General features: G+C 37.1%; 3 protein-coding genes across 3 annotated transcripts in view; 1 reads left to right on the top strand and 2 right to left on the bottom strand.

The window, feature by feature from the left end:
- The window catches only part of LOC140244994 (uncharacterized), a 42160-nt gene extending 38357 nt beyond the window's left edge, over positions 1 to 3803 (bottom strand). Inside the window, exons 1-3 of the mRNA XM_072324585.1 lie at positions 3666 to 3803; positions 3363 to 3396; positions 623 to 800 (exon numbers count right to left, since the gene is read on the bottom strand). Of these exons, the coding sequence (XP_072180686.1) occupies positions 623 to 800; positions 3363 to 3396; positions 3666 to 3706 (253 nt within the window). The 5' untranslated portion in view covers positions 3707 to 3803. The remainder of the gene's footprint in view (positions 1 to 622; positions 801 to 3362; positions 3397 to 3665) is intronic.
- The window catches only part of LOC140245051 (U6 snRNA-associated Sm-like protein LSm5), a 340876-nt gene that overhangs the window by 210251 nt on the left and 110764 nt on the right, over positions 1 to 19861 (bottom strand). The gene's annotated exons all lie outside the window — the stretch shown is intronic.
- Positions 4491 to 19861, top strand: part of LOC140245637 (MAGUK p55 subfamily member 7-like) — a 97830-nt gene continuing 82459 nt past the window's right edge. The window contains exon 1 of the mRNA XM_072325199.1: positions 4491 to 4632. The gene's annotated coding sequence lies outside the window, so the exon portion shown is untranslated. The remainder of the gene's footprint in view (positions 4633 to 19861) is intronic.

Here is a 19861-nt window from a genome sequence, read left to right as displayed (position 1 = left end):
TCGTGTTATACACATTCTTTGGCTATAAAGAAAAATACTTATTATAACTTGATTTCAGTGTCATGTCAGTATTCTTACAAATGTACACTATCATACTCTTTCAAAGTTATTATGTCATAAATGAAAAAACAAAACCTTAGATCTTGTATACGGCTTACAAGTAGCCAGGTTTTTCTGAAGGATTTGAAGAAAATTGAGAATTTTCATTCAATGGTGCAAAACATGTAGACAATTTTTATCTTAATTCTGACAACTACTACCCAATGATGAAATTATTTATAACTAAGTATAGAGCTTGTTTACTACTGTAGAAGATTGAGGTGCTTTCAAAGAAGTTGGAGCTTTATTGAGTATTCTGTGGAAAGGGTAGAAAGAACTACACTTCATTTGAAGTCTTATGTGTCTGAAGTAAATTTGGCTCTCCCACTTTGACAATATTCTGAAATTGCCACGAGACCAATGAAAAAAGGGGGGAAATATGAGGTTAATAGCACAGACACCATCAGTCAACCATTCTATAGCACTGTAACATAACAATTTCTTTCAACCCTCATTTTCTTTTCAACCCTCGTCTTGAGTAAATATCATCAGATTTGTTATTCATTTCTTCCTTTTTTTTTACCTGACTTCTGCTTATCCTTTTGACGTTGGATGTACATGGTCTTCGTAATGACGTTCCTGGGGCTGTTCTGATTGGTCGATGAATGGCTTCCAGTAGCATTTGAAGGTGTTGGCTTCTTCCTCTCCCTTTCCGACGCCATCTCGTTGTTTTCTCGCCCTTTGGAGTGACCGTCAACACCCTGTCAAATTCAGTTCAAGATGAAGAACCATCAGTGATGCTCCAGACAACATACATATTACAATACATTATTTTAACAATAAATTGTAACTGTTTCATGCATTTAGAAAACATATTCTGCCTTCTAAAATTTGAATAAACACTAGGTCAGACCTAAAAACAGTGGCAGTCTTCTATAGCCTCTATAGCTACACAGTTGCTGGTTCAAACCATAACTCTACATGCCTGTAACTGCAATAATACATTGAAATATGACTTCATCAAATATTACATACTATAAACGCTTTCATCAAATTCACTTCAGCACACCCCAAATCACAGCATTATGACTATTTGATTTTTGTTGGTATGGGCATGTTTCTAATTTGAATGAGTGCAGGCCCATTTTCTGGAAACACTGACAACTGACCTACATTATGTACTGATACACCACATCAAGTTGATATAGAAAATAGTTGAATGAACTCTTTCCCTAATAACAGAATGGCAACAGAACTACAAAATACTAATTGTTTGTGAACCTAGATAGTATGCAACCTATGCTAAAAGCTAAAGTTAAACACTCAATGCAAACTAGACACATCTTTGGATTAATTATACCTTTCTCAAAAGACTGTAAACACACATGCACGTGTACACCCAAGCTGCACAAGAACAATTTTTGAAAAGGCAGATCTACATTTCTACAAACCTGTTAATAATGGCATGTAGTTTTTCTTTTTATTTCTCTTTGAAACACAGTCATCCCTCTACCACAGAAGCTCTATGTTACCAAACATTCTGGAATACACACTTGTAGTAACACATAAATCCATTCTGTACAATGTCACAGGGATATTAGATAAATTCGCTGATCAAGACTTAACAAAGGTTTCAAACATTGTTGTTTTGTATCTTGGGTGTATAACAAAGAATTATCTTGGATGTTAAGTGCATGGAGAACTGTCAGATCAGACATGCACAATTAAAAGCATTATCATCACCATTCATCTGCATTAAAACTACTGTCCAGTGATGTGCACTTAACAGCATACACTCAGCTCTGTGAATCAAATCCCATGTGTTCATGGATGCAAGCCTAACAAGTACCAGTATGAGCAATCGTTGCTGGGGTGACAAGACCTTGTATCTGCAATTTTGGTGAAAATGACTTTTTTGGATTAATAGTCAAATAGTGGGTTAAGTGATGTCCTGTCCAAATCCCAACTGTCTTACTCCAAAAATGAAGCCACCACGGCATGTAAAAGAAAAGGCTATCCCATTCGCTATAGTGCTTTGGCTGCCATGTTTTTTGGCTCTCCTGAACATTTGACATTTTGTAGATACGAGGTCTTGTCGCCCCAGCGACACAATATTGCTGAACAAAGTCAGACCCCTTTATACTATAGCTCATGAACAGGTAAAAACTTAAAAGGTACAATATTGTACTATTAGGATTCAAGTTAGAGTCCAGCCATTTGTCTGCATTTTTGAAGCTATCTGCATTCTTGGAGATGGTGTCCTATAATGACGCTGCTGTTTAAACTTGGTACAGTGTTGAGCAGACTGGAGTAAAATCCCCCGTTTGCAGCAGGCTTAGTACAGGGTGCCTATTTGCAACAAGGGCCATTTCATTTGACGAAAAGGCCCAATAAGCTCAGGTGTCACTACCCATAACACTTGCGAGTAACTCCTGCTTGTTTTCTAAAGTGGGACTAAGCACACATGATGTTCATTTAGCCATTTTGATGAACGAAAGTGCCCCTGCCAAAAGTAGGCACTCTGACGCATAGTTTGTTTGTTTTTTACTCTAGTTATTAACAGGTCTTTATTAGGAGGAATTTATTGCTTACTATAGACAAGATATCCATCTGTTCAAGCTGCATTCACTGTTCACTACATGCGTTCCTGCGACAGTGCACATCACTGCACTCAGAACTATATTCTTCATATTTCTAGTCATACTATCCAAGGGTCTAGAGGAAAAAAAGTATGACCACCACTGCTAATCATATGGAAGATTACAAGGGGGAAAGTTTTTGACTGAACTGGCTGCCTTACAACTTAATCATTCTGTATCTGAAAGTGGAAACTTGCCCGACTCTCTTTGTGCACCACTGGGCATTATTCAAGTTCACTTCCCTTCAACTTCTGTGTTCTCAAGACTTTAACTCATATCAAACACCCGTATTGTTCATAGAAATGTCAGCACAAGACCTCCAGTCACTCACTCAAAATCTCCACTACCACCATTTCATACCACACAGCATAGACTTCATGTTTTGCCCAACATTCAACAAGAAGTTACAAGTCATACCATAATTTAAACTTAGCTACACAACTCACAAGTACAATTGTACTATCAGCATAAAACTTGAAAGTCTTCACTTCATGATCCCCTGTTATCAGTGGTTATGTAAACAACCAGACAAATATATGCTACATCCTACTGCACATTAACAAATTATATTCACTTAATTACAGACTACTTAATTTGAAATTGAGACATTGAGTATGATTGTAATACTTAATAAATAATAAAATAAAATTTACACAGGCATCTATCAATTCAATCACTACAAACCTGAAAGGGATGGGCTTCATTCCGCTCATGGAACCTGCAATGAAAATGAAGGGGAAAAAAACTTTTATTACACATCAAGACATGATAAAGAGAATACAAACTGCCTCACAAGGAAATCATTAAGCCGCAGAAAACAAATAGGGCTTCATCCTCTCCTGAAACATTGTGTGGAGCAGACTGCAAAACATGTAGAATCTACTGTTCTACATACAGTCCCACCACAGAAAAATCAATCCCAACATGCATATAAAGTGGGGAAAGATTGTTGATTGAACAAAATTTGCTAGCTGAGAAGAAATTTACCCATCACGGAGTCTTGGTTGTTTGCTTGCATACATCACCATCAATGCAAGTATGTTAGAAGTGAATCAGACACGGAAAAGCATTACAGGAAAGCTGTGAATTTGATGCCTCTTTTCACCCCTAACATAACACACAACATTTCACCTAGGTGGTGTCGCCATGTTCAATCCGGGTACTTGATGACCTTTCGCACTTGGTCAGGTTTTTGTGCTGCATGCAGTGCGATAGTAGAATTCTACGTTTCCTGTTCTATTACACCTTACAATGAAATTTGACTTAAAATTTATATTAGATCTCATAATTTTTGAAGGAAATGTACAAATTATCCATATAAAACGACAAATTTGCTCTTAAAATGAAATTTACTTCACGATGATGATGGGGGGTCTATCCATGGATTAACTTTAATAGCGTATATTTTGTTCTATAAATGCTTCACATATGTGGAATTCTTTCATTCAAAATAGCTCCTTTGTGGAATAATTAGAACCAAGAGACATGATCTAGACCTTTTTCAATCATAAATAGAGTACTATAAAACTTATTCAAATTAATGTAACGATCTCTTCTCTGCGTTTGTCAATTATTGTTACCCATACAAGAATGGACGTGCCTGGTAATTGATCGATTGACTTGCTTGTCTATGTGATCGATCTCTAGTAAGTTTTTTTTTTTTTTTTTTTTTTTCTATCGATAGTATAGACCCGTAGCATTTTTGTTTCGAGCAATAAGGGAGCGCGCATGCAATGCAGGCAAACCCACGCGAAAAAAAAAAAAAAAAAAAAAAAAAACACGCACAAAAACAACATGGGTTGATGATCTACTACGAACAGCACCCCTGGATGGCCAAGGATAAAGCCTTCGTGATCTTTCTCTCGTCTTCTCTTAGTTTGTTTAGCCAGTGATCATCAAGACTGTCGATTACAAGACATGACTCCTGCCGTGGCCTGACACTCATTTATATCAGGTAATTGGCCAGGAACAGTTAAATAATCGCATAATGCTAGTATAGGTTGTGGACTACATGATGAGGTATTGCATGGGCACACTGCACTGGATGGAATGACGTGCAGCTCGCCGCCGCTGCGGGCCCGGCCCCCGGCCGCACACACGAGCGGACGAGTACGAAAGGAGCGTTTGAGCGAGAGCTGCGGCTGCATGATGCTAGCTGGTAGATGTGCAGAAACCCTGACCTTGTTGGTCGTAATTTACTAAAGGAGTCTTTGCCAAAGCATCTCTTTCATATTCCCTTCTCTCCTCTCTATCACACTCCTTCCATTGCCTTTAATTGCCCTGTTTTTAATAATAATAGTGAGACTCTTATAAGGCGCTCATTTCTACCTAAAAAAGATACTTTTAGATACTAAAAAGATATCAAAAAGATACTAAACGACTTCCAAAGATTATTAAGAAATTTACTCGTGCACGTGGTGTCAGATATAGGGTCTATCAAAGGCAGCTCATGTAATGTTTTATTGTTACTGTAGATGTCTAAGTGTTAGTGTTTATAGGGCAAGGAGGAGACTGCATCCCACTTACTAAGGCCCCGCCCGGGCGCCCCCCCACCTAGAAAACGTCTACCTACTATTCATCCGGCCCTACTTGGCCTCTTGGCTCTTATGCAGATAGAAACACCATTGTTTTAGGTGGAAGCCCTCAAGAATTAGAAAAAGCTTTAACATTTAATACTCTTTAGTATAATACTATTAATAGATTCTGTTTTTTGTTATTTTCCATAAACACCTGTAATCAAAAGTACAAACGTTCTCTAGACCCTACTACAGTTTTTGCAAAGGGTAGGGAGTCTAGGCCCTACATTGTACACGTAACTGTTAAGTGTTGGATCTAGGGAAACAAGTTTCCAACTTTCGTCTTTGGAGAGAATAAATTTGGTGGGTGTCTGGTATAATATTTTGGGAATAACATTTAAAGGGGCCCTGAAATCCAAATGTATAGTTGATTTGTGTTGATTCAATAAGCCAGTTCGGAGTTAGCTCATGGGCACATTGGTCCGAATGACCTTTCTTTTTTCTCAGTCGGTTAAGGGGCTCTTCACTCGTTTTCAGAGCGACATAATGCATAAGCTTTACGTAACGATTTACACATTTATGGTATTCATCAATCCTGCTTAAACAAAGAATGAACTCGCATAGACCAGATGACCAGAATGATCCGTCAGTTAACACTTGGGAAAGCATCCATTTCATTATCTTACATTGAATGTAAGAACAACCTCTTTCTATCGATATTGCCAAATTCCACTTTTGCTGTCAGGTGGATGTGCTGGCAAGCAGCATTTATAAGGATTACATGAATAATCATGATACATAATAATACATCACAGACGCTTATCCCAGTGACTTTAAAAACCAACGTGCCTGTTGGTCCTAATGACCTTTCTTCTGCTCATGCGCAGAGTGGAACTCCGAACTGGCTTATAGGCCTACCCTCAACATCACTTTTGTGGTGAAACGAATGTCTAGAAACATTCCATATATTTTTAACGATTTTTCTTTTATTCTTATTCAGACTACTTGGGAACGCCCACAAAAAATCCTTCCAAACCAATATTCTTGAGATGACATCATCTGTCAATCATTGCTAAAGTACCGGTACCGTACTGAAATGTTTAACAAAAGACATTGGAATGCACCTTCCCCTCGACTCGGCATAAACTTGCATGTTTCTGTGATATTAATGTGACTAACAAAAGACATGGCGAGGGAACATGCAAGTTATAACAATGTATAACAACAAATAACAATGTGTAACAACCTATAACAATGTATTCAAAAAGGCCATTGATAAACAGGTTTTGTCAGGCAACACCTTTTTATGAAATTAAAGCTTGATCATGTAGAGTCTATGCCTTTTATACAACTTAGAGCTGTTTGATCAATTAGAATTACCTGGTACCTGTCTTGTATGGGTGTGAGGTAGGGGGATTTGAAAAGCTGCAATGTATCTCAACTTGGGTATTTTTAGATATTTAGAATTTTGTTTTTAAAAAAAAAATGTATCTAGGACATTTATAAGAACACACCAAATTGAATGGTTTATGGGGAACTAGGGTTTACAAATTAGAATATATCATTGCGTATCGTATGCTGTTCTGGTACAGAATTGTCCATGGCAAAGAGGGTAATTATCCCGCTTATTGCATTCTTTAACTCTTCATTGTTTAGTCCTTTTAATAGCACTCATAGCATGCTGGGGACTCAAAAAATAAAAGGACTTCTCGATAGTTTGGGTTTCACTGATATTTGGGAAAATCAAGCATGGGCATTGACACTGTCAAAATTGAAGTCAGCGGTGATTCGGAGGTTATTGGGTGTCAAATTTAAAAGGACTGGTATGATGAAGTATATTATTCTATTCGAGCACACAGTGTACACTTTGTGGAAATTATTTTTTAAGTATGAACTTGAATTCGAGAATTATTTGATTGCATTAAGTCCTACCGAACAAAGAAAAATTTTCTGTTGCTTTAATAGATGTTTGAATAACAAGTTACCTGTAGTGGCAGGATGGTACCCAAGCATTCCAAGAAGTGTAAAAATTTGTGAAAATTACTCTCTTGATCAGATTGGTGATATTTTTCATCATTTATGTCAATGTCTGCTTTTTCAAAATTCTCATACCCATTGATGAAGATGACAAAATTCTATAAAGAAATTGTTAAATATTTTGATAAGTGATCAATCATATTTCAGATTAATCAGTTTTCGACCAATTACAGACCCGGAATAGAAGGATTTTTTTGTTTGTTTGTTTGTTTGTTTGTTTTTGTTGGAATACAGCACTGAACTTTGTAAGCAATTTTGATGATCTTGATTCTTATTTTCGATTTTATTTAGATTATGGGAATATTGATATTTTCTCTTTCATTTGATGGTAGAATTATAGAAAACTGACAAGAAATATTTGTTCTACACAAATTTGTTTATGACCATGTATCCGTTCATTATGTATTCAAGCACTGCTGACCTATCAAGACTTGAATAAATACTGTATACACCGAATATTTCGCGAGATTTTTATTTTCGCGAATTTCGCGAGTCAGGTGCTATTCGCGAAATTAAAGACACGCGAAAATATTGACTCAAATCCCGATGTGAATGTGACGTACGCCTGTACACTTCTCCGTTCTGTACGGGACTCCACGATCGCAAATTTAACCACTCGTGAAATCGTCGGGAATTCCTGATTCGCGAAAATTTAGACTCGCGAAATATATGGCGTATACAGTATGTGCAATTTCACTCGCGCTGCAGTCTGACTGTAAACCACTGGTGCAGTGACTGACTGCTCAGTTGAAGAATACATGAAAAAAACACTCATTGTGTTTTGATTCTTTGATGAAGGTGGGTTTTTATAGATTACTGAAATATTACAGATTAAAGGCATTGTTTACCATAATTGTAGATGAAACAAAAACCCAGCTTTTGTGCTTCATAATAGTTCTAAAATGTGAGTTAGCGATAGAAACAACCAATGTATAAATTTATGTTAATCAGTATAATAAATGTTGAGTACTGTTGAAAATACAAAATGTGAACAATAGTTACAACAGAATTGTTTCTAGAATGAATCGTCTACAGTTATGGTTTAATGAGATAAATATTGATATCTCCTTTAATAGGCTTTAGTGTGAAATTTTTACATGGATGTTTTATGACACAACTAACCTACACATGCAATGTATACATCAGATAGTTCGAACATTTTTGAAATCCCTACTCCCAAGGTAAATGCCTTTATTGTCAGATGATGAGGTGGTAGATAGTGAAAAGTTTTTTGTGAAAATTTGAAGAAAATCAGACAATCTGTTCAAAAGTCATGAATTTTTCAAGTTTCTGCTCAGTCACTGCTGGATGAGAAGACTACTACAGCTTGTGATGTCATATGTAGAACAATATAGAGAAAATATGAAGTAAACTCTACATATTTTCACTTTTCTTGAGTAATAAAAGAACACTTGACTTACCTCTTTCGGGAGGCAGGGGAAATAATATTACCTGTAACATACGTCAGTGACAAGTCTAGGGAATGTGCATTTTTTCACATAAAAATCAATTTTGTTAAAATTCTCTTTATATTTTCATATATCGTTTTATGAATGTGACATCATGCACTGTAGTAGTCTTCTCATCAAGCAGGGACTGCACAGATACTTTAAAAATTCATAACTTTTGAATAGATTGTCAGATTTTCCCCAAACTTTCACTGATGTATTATACTGATATTACTGCATTCACTCAATCCACATGTATATAAAGGGTTCTTTAATATACTGTGTACGTGTGGTTTGAGTGAATGCACCAATATCATCTGCGCAGTCACTGCTTGATGAAAAGACTACTACAGTCTATGATGCATACAATGATATAAGGAAAATATTTAAAGAGAATTCCACAAAACTTCCTTTTTGGGGGGAGGGGGAATACACATTCCCTCGACTTGTAACAGACGTTTGTCAAGGGTAATATCATTCTCCCTACCTTCTGTGCTCTTTTTTTAATGTGAGAAAAGTGAAAATATGTTGAGTTTTTAGGTGATCCGAGTATCCTCTCGGATCACCTTCTGTATCTGTACTCATTCTTTGTTCTTCTTCTTCTTCTTTTTCTTCTTCTTTCTCCTCAAAATTTGTGTATCGATTAGCTCAGAAAGTGTTCTTCCTGTCAATTTCAAACTTATACCATATATGTATCATGTCCCAAAGACGACGGGTCTAATAAAATCATAGTGATCAGTCAACCGTGACGTCACTATGACGTCATTATATGAAAACACATTCTCAATCATATCTAATCAATGGAATGGAATTTTTCAATGAAATTTACGTCACATATAATATTTCAGGTTATGGGCATTCTACTCATATTCTCAAAATTCATATTTTCTCTTAAAACGTGCGCGTTGAAATATTTGTATGCTCAAATCGAGCTCAAATTTTTTTTGCACACGTTTCAGACCATTTGGAGCATTTTTTGAAAAATGAAAAAATTGGACAGACGCGTACGCGCGCGCACATATACGCATGCACAGCTCATGTGCAATATAAATTTCCCGTTTTTTTACGCTTATGGGATGCCTGAAATGTCAAGGAATATTTCTACCAAGTTTCAAGTCAATCCGACTCAATATGACGTCATACGGGCCTGTCAAAGTTGAAATTCTGCGCGCGCGTCAATGGCGATATACAGTGCAACTATGCCAAAAAATCGCCAATTTTAAATCCGATTTTACTCGTCAGGATGGACGGTGCCCCCCCCCCCCCCCATTTTCTTTACATATTCTGAAAGCTGATGAGTTGTACATGTCATTTCATGGGTTGGCGATGCTGAAAAAATGATCAAAAGATATCAAATTTCTTAATAAAGTAAAGTAAATTTTCAAAATGACGTCATCAAATTTCAAGTTCACTCAAGCGTATCTCACTTATTCTTTTGTCGATTTTCTTCCAAATTTCAATATGTTGTAGCTTATTAAATGGTCTTTCACTCATATTATAACAACTTTTTGATTGGATGACGGCATCACCTCGTAAAAAGGGATTAAAAGTAACAGTGTCAAATTTGACCAGTTTACGTGTTATCTCTATGGGAGTGCAGTTTTTTCTGGAAATGAAAACTGACATGACTATCTTTATCGAGCACTAGCTCACTTATGCTTCGGTGAATTTCTCCCATATTTTAGTATGTTGTAGCTGAGACTTTGGGCTATCGTAAGTGTGCCCTTTGTTTTTTCATACGGAGTCGGCATCACGTCCCAAAACTTGGTTGAAATTAAAGCTTATCTTCGATGTATTGAAATATTTCTTCCTTTCTGCAACTTTCTTTGCAATAACTCAAGATAAACATACCCGATCACCACTATATTTTGCACATGTTTAGTTCATGTCACGTACATTATTTCACAAAATAACAACTACTTGATCAGATGCCATCTTGGGTATGTAAATTAGGGTCAAAGGTCATAAATGTTTTATCCTGTATCTTGGTGAATACGTGTCCTATCTTTCCCATATTTTGCACACGTAAAGACCATAATACAAGGATCATTTCACAAAATAACCATTTTTGGCTCAGAGGCCATCATGTCTGTGCAAAATGGGGTCGAAGGTCACGCTGTATCTTCGTTATGACGTGTTATCTCTATGGGAGGGAATTTTTCTTTTAGGTGTGAAAGTTGACATGATTGTCTTTATCGACGACTAGCTCACTTACCCTTCGGTGAATTTCTTCCAGATTTTAGTATGTTGTAGCCAATTTAATACTCTTTAAGTTTTGTTCAATCAAAGTTTTAATCGGATGATGTCTTCACCTCGTAAAGTAACCTTGTCAAATTTAACCAGTTTACGTGTTATCTCTATGGGAGGGAATTTTTCTGGAAGTGAAAATTGACATGACGGTCTTTATCGAGCACTAGCTCACTCACTCTTCTGTGAATTTCTCCCAGATTTTAATATGTTATAGCTGAGACTTTGGGCTATCGTTATGTACCCTCCATTTTTCATACGATGCCGAGATCATATCAAAAATCTTGGTTGAAATCAAACTTATCTTCGATGTATTGAGATATTTCTTTCTTTCTGCAACTTTCTTTGCAATAACTCAAGAAAAACAGCCCATATCACCCCCATGTTTTGCACATGTTTAGTTCATGTCACATACATTATTTCATAAAATAACAACTACTTGATCAGACACCATCTTGGGTATGTAAATTAGGGTCAAAGGTCATAAATGTTTCAACCTGTATCTTGGGAAATACATGTCCTATCTTTCCCATATTTTGCACACGCAAAGACCATGTTACAAGTATCATTTCACAAGATAACCACTTTTTGCTCAGAGGCCATCTTGGCTGTGCAAAGTTGGGTCAATGGTCAAATATACTTCATTCTGTATCTTCGTTATAGTGTATTTTGGTAATTTGGTACCAAAGATGGCAGACCTGACTCTCTTTTCTAAATGAGAATCCAAATATCACACGGCCAATGTCTCTAAACACAGATGAAACCTATATATGGTCATGCCTATTGCGATCAGGACTCGAATCATTGATTAAAAAAAAAATCGGATCACCTAATTTGTCAGTGTTGACAAATTCCGAGTCTAGTCTTTATATTTTCTTTATATCATTCTACGCATGTAACGTCACAAGCTGTAGTAGTCTTCTCATCCAGCAATTGTGGCACTGAAACTTCAAAAATTCATAACTTTTGAACGGACACTGCAATTTTCCTCAAACTTTCCCTCACGTAGTCTCCTAAATGTTGCTGCATTCTCTGAATCCACATGTACACTATATCAAGGTAAACTTGTCCTTTAAAAAGTAACATGTGATTATATTACAGATGTAACTTAACATTGAAAATTGTTGAGCATATTCATATTACTGTGTGTTGCCATATTTGCACATTGTTTATGAAATTGCAGAGAATTGATGTACTTGTAGAGAAAATACCATCAACCAAATCAACAATCAAATCATAGTTCCCAGGACTTGCAGCCTTTTGTCACCAGTCTGAGGGAATGGGATAATGGTACAGAGAATGTCTCATAGTGGCATACTGCCCTCTGTTGTTAGGAACCATGCAGGTATGAAAACTCTGAGGGGAACATCTGCCCAGCATTGGCTGTAAACATGAAATAAGCTGGTAGATTTTCCAGCTGTAATATGTGATGTCTAGAACCACATATGATGAACATTGCACCTTTATTTAAAGGACAAGTTCACCTTCATAAACATAAGGATCGAGAGGATGCAGCAATAATAGAACACATCAGTGAAAGTTTGAGGAAAATTGGACAATCGATGCAAAAGTTATTAATTTTTAACATTCTTGTGTTGGAACCGCTGGATGAGGAGACTACTAAGGCTCGTGATGTCATATGAGTACAACAGTATAACGAAAATATAAAGAAAATTCAACATATTTTCACTTTTTCGCTTAATAAAAGAGCACTTGACTTGCCTCTTTCTAAAGGCAATGAGAATAATATTACCCATAACATATGTTAGTAACGAGTCAAGGAAATGTGTACTTTTTTCAAAAGATGAAATTTTGTGAAATTTTCTTTATATTTTCCTTATATTGTTGTACGCATGTGACATCATATACTGCAGTAGTCTTCTCATCCAACGGTGACTGCACAAAAACTTCAAAAATTCATAACTTTTGAACGGATTGTCGGATTTTCCTCAAACTTTCAATGATGTGTTCTACTAATATTGCTACATTCTCTCAATCCTTATGTTAATGAAGGTGAACTTCTCCTTTAATATACAAGACTGGTCTATTCAACTGAATCACTGATTTTTTTTTTTAACCATTTATGAAAACAAGCCCATAGTCAAAATTTGATGAACCAGGATTTTGTTATATTTCCTACACTGTAGCTGCATGGGCATTTGCTTGTTCGTGGTACTTAGCAAGGGTGCAGGGCTGCCAACTCTCACTCATTGAGAGTGAGACTCACTCATTTTGGTCCTTTCTCACTCTAAAACTTTATTTCATTTGCATGCATTTCTATTGATCTCACTCATTTTGACTCCTAAATTATAGCATTGGCCTCTGGGAGTCTCACTCTCAACTAGTTTCCAATGTTGGCAGCCCTGAGTGTGACATTTTCAAATGCTTGTGAACATGCTGATTTTTATAATGCAGTCGTACAGGTATGAAATATCTCACAGAGTGTGAATTACAGATGGTTCTACAAACCCTGCATTTAACACAAATTTCACATTTCATAGTACAGTGGTGGCATGTATAATTGTAGGGAAGGCATAATATCTAAGTGTTTATTTAACAATAATATCTGTTATCAACATTTCTCATCCACTGGTAATGATGAAATCACTTAATTAAGAAGAATGGTCTGCAAGTTTGAATAACTTTGTAGAATATTACACATGCAACATTAATCTTGTGCATATTTCATAGTGTTGGCCATGGCATGCACATTATTTACAGACTTGGTGAGGCAATAGTACAACAGAGGTGCAGAGTAAAGTGGTGTATTGTATTACAGCAAGATGGGAATTTTGGGATGGAGCAAGCAGTAATGCATACTACTTTTTCCCTGTCAATTCGTTGGAACCATGAATGTAACTTTTCTTTTGTGCTACAGTCTTGTTTTGATCCACTCAATTTCAGGCAGATCAAAGATAAGGCGATTGATATCACGACTTTTTCCTCTCGATGGCAGGGGTCAGCTATCCGTGGCTCTTAGTAGTATAAGAGGGACCCCGAGAGAAGAAAAGTGTATTTGACATTTGGATACGGGGCTTTTGCAGTATATGTTCACATGGAGAAAGGAAACTTGGAGGAGTGGTGTTGATCTCTTGAGTGATAAAGGGTAGGAATGGTGAAATCTGAATGTGAAATTGACTGTCAGGATTGATTTCCCTCCAAGAGTTGCCCCCAACTTCTGTGTCTCCATGCCATCCGTGCCAGCCCACCTGAATTTCTTACTTTTCCCTGACTGTAAACACTCTGGTTTGTTTGCTCTGTCGGGTTCTCGAATTCACTTTCCATGTGTTGTGAAACTAGAATCATGTGATAAAAAAAAAAATCTTTATGTTTTATAGGCAATGATGCCTTTTTCAGATCACATGAAGATGACAGTATTGGCAAGGAAAATTCAAAGAAAAATTACCCCCAGGTGAAAGTACCAGTAAGTGTGAGCAGAGGAACAAGTTCAACAATTCAGAGAGAATATGAAAACAGTGATGATAATGAATAAATGAAAGGTGACATGAGTTTTGGATCATTTGATGTTGTGGTCTATTCCCACTGGCCTGTTAAGCCTCATTCAAGCCATTAACTTATACACTAGGGTCCAAAATAGGAATATATTAACCCATTTCGCTTCCAACGAGGCAAGCATGGCATACTCAAGGTGTGACTTGGATGAGCATCATTGCTGCATCTTTCCCCTGCACAGTAGTCTAGACAGGATGCTGCAAAGATCCATGGCCAATTAACGTATTCTTTGCTGTCTGTTTGCAAAACAGCCCGAGGGGAGGGCCACAAGCAAACCATAGATGCAGCATGAATGACAGACTAATGAGCCAAGAGTCAGACACACAAAGAAAAGAAAAAGTGCAGTAATGACCACACCGTTTTAGCCTATTTTGCTGCTGATAGACATTGTTCAGTCCAATCAGTGACAGAGCCGATTTCTGGGCCTTTAATGATCTCTTTTCCTTGAAATCCTTTCTGAAACTTGGTGATGCTAAAGAGTCTCCAGAGATAATGAAATTATCGTGAAAGCAGGCAAGAAAGTAAATGAGCACTAAATGGTTCTCTTTAGTATTCAATGCGCGTTCACATCATACTTAAAGTGCGGCATCATAGTGGTCAAATACATATCTTCAACTGGACAAAATATGAATTGCTTCTGGGAGTTTTTGAAATGTTTTATACATACATATTATTCTTAACAAATCAGAGGGCCAAAATACAATACCCCACCTTTACAGATTCATGGACATCCGTGTGCGCAAACTACAAAACTATATGTTTGTGCAAGAGATCCTGTAGCTAAATTTAAAATCTGCAGACTCGATGCCCAGCTTGTACACAGTACTAATGTGTGCACATAAATGTAGTACTCTGACAATGTGTATTTTGGTTATTTTGTAACCTGCAGCAGCTCAAAGTTATCTATGAATTTCTGTATGATGAGGGATTTGATGAATTTTACAAGGATGTGAATAAATTGTGCAGTCTTTAGAATTAAAGGGTGATATTAAAGGCTAGCAATTTTCAGGGGACGCAAGAATAGTATTGCCCCCATTACAACAATATTATTTGACTCATACAACATGGTTCTACAATTTGTAACTTTGGCAGTACATCACAGTGTCCCCCTCAAGGCCAGACAATATAGATAAGTATTCATTTCATCACATTTTATCATATGGGAGAAGCTTGTGACTGTGACGTGTCATGAAATCTCATGTCCTTCTTTTCTGTCTCATCTGAGATATGCAAGAACAGGTATAATCGGTCGTGGTACTGAATGTCAACCTTTATGGTATGAGAGACAACAGAAAACCCACCCCACCCTCATGCCCACCCCACCCCCTACCTGAAACCAGACTGCACTGCAGAAAGATGTTTGGTTGCAGAGAAAGGAATACCAGGTGAATTATTTGTCTTTTATTTTCTGGAAATTATAGAAGAGTCTTTCTTTTTCAGGAATCTCAAAGTACAAAGTGTCTATCAATATGCATGCAGCCTACAACTGGGGCATTTTGAGTAGTAGATGATACTGCAGCGTGGAACATTTATAGACATTTTTGTGGGGGGTTTTTTTTGGTGATGTACTGAACTCATGAAGTAAGGACACTGGCATTTTTTTTTTTTTTTTTTGGGGGGGGGGGTAAGGGGAGGGAATTGTTTGGGGGGGGGATGATAAAAATAAGTGAAGTTCATGTAACTTGGCAGACATTTCTGTTCTCACAGTAGTTCATTCAGCTTCTGAATCAGAATAAGGGGAGGAAGACATGGCAGAAAGAATCTTGTCAGATGCGAGACAGATCAAATAATACCCCGTTCCACAAAGATTTTTTTTTTCTCATGGGTCACTTGTTGGATGCAAAGTGTTTTTTATTTGTTGTTTTTTTTTTCCCCCCTTCCAGCCACCAACAAAAGTGTATTGGATGGCAGTCTGATGAATCCAACTTGTGTGGTCTATTATCAGGTCAGTGTCAGACATGTCAGGCATGATCCGATGAGGCAAGATCGGTCCGATGAGGATCACGTCTGACAATGACCTGATAGTCCACCGACAAAACAAGTCAGCTTTATCAGACTGCGATTCGATACAATTTTGTGAGTGGCTAGAAGCAAAAGACTTTGCTTCAGGCAAGTGACCGATGAGAAAGAAATCTCTGTGCGGGGAACGGGGGTATGATATGGTGCAACTTATTCTATGTGATTATTTGAAGCATTTATTGAAAGGCACATTGGTCAGGCCTCTTGTAGAAAGATGTACAGAGGTGGTGTGAGAAGGGGGAAGGGAGAAGTGGAGGGGGGTAAGGGGGCAAGAGGAGTACACCTCTGTGGGGAAAAAAAGGGCTGGGCTTTGGTGTGTGTGCGTCTGACTCATGTCCGCAGTGGGCTTCACCTTTATCAGATCCCCATGTTTTTTGGCACTTTCTCTGCCCCCTTGGGGCGTGCCTCATGTAACTCCACTAAAGTGTTTCGCCTGTCAAAACATCTCGCCCTTTGAATGGATCAAAAAAGTTTAGGGATTATCAAATTGATGTGAATCAATGAGCTCATTAATCAGAAATGAAGCTGCCAGCTTATGGATGCTGTATGCTTTCACCTTCCCTTCCTGTGTTTCAATTTGCTTATCAGCCAGTGTGCACATGTATCACAAAATTTGTCTTGTTCTTGTACACTGGCCTGTAGAGTTCCAGATGCATTATGAAATGGAGGAAATCTTGAAGAGTTATTACCAAATACAGTGATAAGTCACAATTTGAAGAATATATTAAGTCACAAGTATTTTTACATACAAAATATGATTGTTGATCATAATGATAGTAGTAACAAAAATACTTTAATTATGGTGATTCACGATGTTGAATTCCATCTAGAAGTGTGCTGCATTTTCAAGCCTCTGCATTCATTTCAGTGCAATGACCCTTTACAAAATGTAGCCTAAGCTGTATGTAATTTGGTTTTCAAAGAATGTGAAATACATAAAGCATCAAAGTTTTGCAGTGGTCCCCCCCCCCCCTTCCCCCGAGGGGTAAGAAGGGACTTCTCAAATTTAATGCTAGATTCTAGCCCAATGATTTTATTTTTTACCACTATGTGAAGACACACATTTTCCAATGCTTGCCTCTGTCTTGCCAAAAAGACTCGATTAAAAGTCAATACTGGAGCCAGTTCAAGTTCATTACCATCTCCATTGCAGTCTTACAGTTACACTGCACTTTGGCTGATTCGTCGGCAGTCAGGGAATCTCAAGTAAATTTCTTATCAATTACTGTCCTCGAAAGAAAGGTATTTTGGCCACAAAGTTCCGTTCACACTGATCAACGTGGATTTAATTAGTACCATCCTTTCACATTCCGCTGTGGCCACCTTGAAAGTTGAGTGACCATGCAGTCATTCTTCAGGGAATGCATGTTATGGATATTGTACAGTTGGATAGTGCAAAAGGTGTTAAGTTTGTTGTTGTATTTTGGTGGGTAAATGTGTTTTGAGTTACCAGGTAATTTTCTTTATTGTTTATGATTCATTTATAGATATTACTGTCAAAAAGTCGTACATGGAAGTGAATCAGAAATTATATTTTTAGATCTGTTCATTCCTCTTGCCTGGCTTCCCAGGCTGTGAGTCCCATGTTTTAATTTTACTTTTCCTCTCCCCCTCTCTCTCTCTCTCTCTCTCTTTCTCTGTCTGTCTGTCTGTTTGTCTGTCTGTCTGTCTCTCATTTTTCATATCTCCCAAGGAAGGGTGGGGATGTATGGAGTCACAAGGAGTAAATGTCATCCATGTGTTTCTATGAGAACTTTTAAAGAACCAGTTCCTCATACTCACCTGTAATGTGTTACCTTTGAGCGCAACGCCTCAAACTGTTTTCTGTTTTGAGCCTGTTTCCAATTTCTTTGTAAGTTTCGCTGCCAGTATATATATCACATACCAAACATCACAGTACATACTGAGGAGCGTTCATACAATGTACCTCAGAATTTTAAAGGCTTATCTTTCTCCCAGAAGCCAAATAAAAATGAGGTTTGCTCTTCCCTTCAATTGAAAAGGTGATTTTATGAATTTCTCTGGAGTAAAATACATTTGAACAGGAAAACAATGTTTTTAGATTAGTCGTAGTATCCAAAATACACAGTGCAACACTTGTAGAAGTGTAAGATTACAAGAGTCTGTATGGGCAAAGATTACCCCATCAACCTTGATATTTCATGCAAATAAACATTAAAATACATAAGGTTGATAGCTTGATCAAGAGGATAAGAATATTGGTCATCCATCTCAAAGCTACTGAAATGTGTATTATTGTTCAGCTTCTTTTTGCAAGTGTTGAAATTCTCGGCCCTGGCATTAGATATGCTACGCTTTATCTTGCCATGTCTGTTTGGGGTCAACTTTAAACCCTTGTATCTTGTATTTAAAATACACTGTACATAATGGCAAGTATATAGGGAAAAAGATTGTTTTGTACATAAAGCCTTGTATGACAGCTCAAGTGGTAAACATCACATTTTCAGTTCATCCTCGCTTTATAGTATTCAATAAATTAATTTCGCATATGGGTATATATCATATAGGATTGGAAAAACTTGGGATACTCATGATAAAAACAAATCTACAAATACAGGGTTTTTTTTCTACTGTTGTAACATTTTTTGTTACAAGAAAATTTACCTTACCTTCGCATGTCATCCATGGACACAGCTGAAAATTGGCACATTGCAAAAGTGGGGATCGAGACATTTAAATTCAAATGTTCTGTATGAGAAAATTGAATGATATTTTGTGTATTTATGGAATTCCATATAACACACACTGCGATTGTTTGTGTTCCCTGAGAATTGAAAATGAGAATTTCTGGCTGCATGACATGGCATACGTGTGGTATGGGGGCACTTCGTGTAACTGATACTAGAAAATTCAAGGATGCAGCACTGGAAAATATAAGAATAATCTCCTGCATTCTAGCATTACATGTAACAGTAACCAAATACAACAAAGTGAGGATTACATGAGTTGTTTGTTTGTTTGTTTGTTTGTTTGTTTGTTTGTGTATCTCTTTGTTTTTTGTTTGTTTGTTTGTGTATTTTTAGTAAACTGCACACTTTTTTCAAATGATGTAAAGCCTATAAATTGCATCATTTAAGTAAGCCAGATAGGTCAACAGTCAACATTCTTATTGTCAGAGGAAAGGATCATCAATCAAAATATCAATACTATTACAGGCTCTCTTAGTATTCATATATTTTGGGTGGCTGATGGGTTTTATCTTTTACTTTACTGTGAATGAAATGTAAATGTGTGTATTGATGACTGTGTGGTAAGTGATGGCCATCATGTAGGGATTATATCAGTGCAAACTGCATATTTTTCCCTCAGCTCTGGAATATTGGTATTTTGCCGTACTGAAATGTGCAGCCAAAGTGAATTCAGAAGTTAACTTAAATTCTAT

This window comes from Diadema setosum, chromosome 22 (assembly GCF_964275005.1).
Source record: "Diadema setosum chromosome 22, eeDiaSeto1, whole genome shotgun sequence".
Classification (NCBI taxonomy): domain Eukaryota; kingdom Metazoa; phylum Echinodermata; class Echinoidea; order Diadematoida; family Diadematidae; genus Diadema; species Diadema setosum.
Note: the sequence above shows the minus strand (reverse complement) of the source record. Positions and strands in the feature narration are given on the sequence as shown.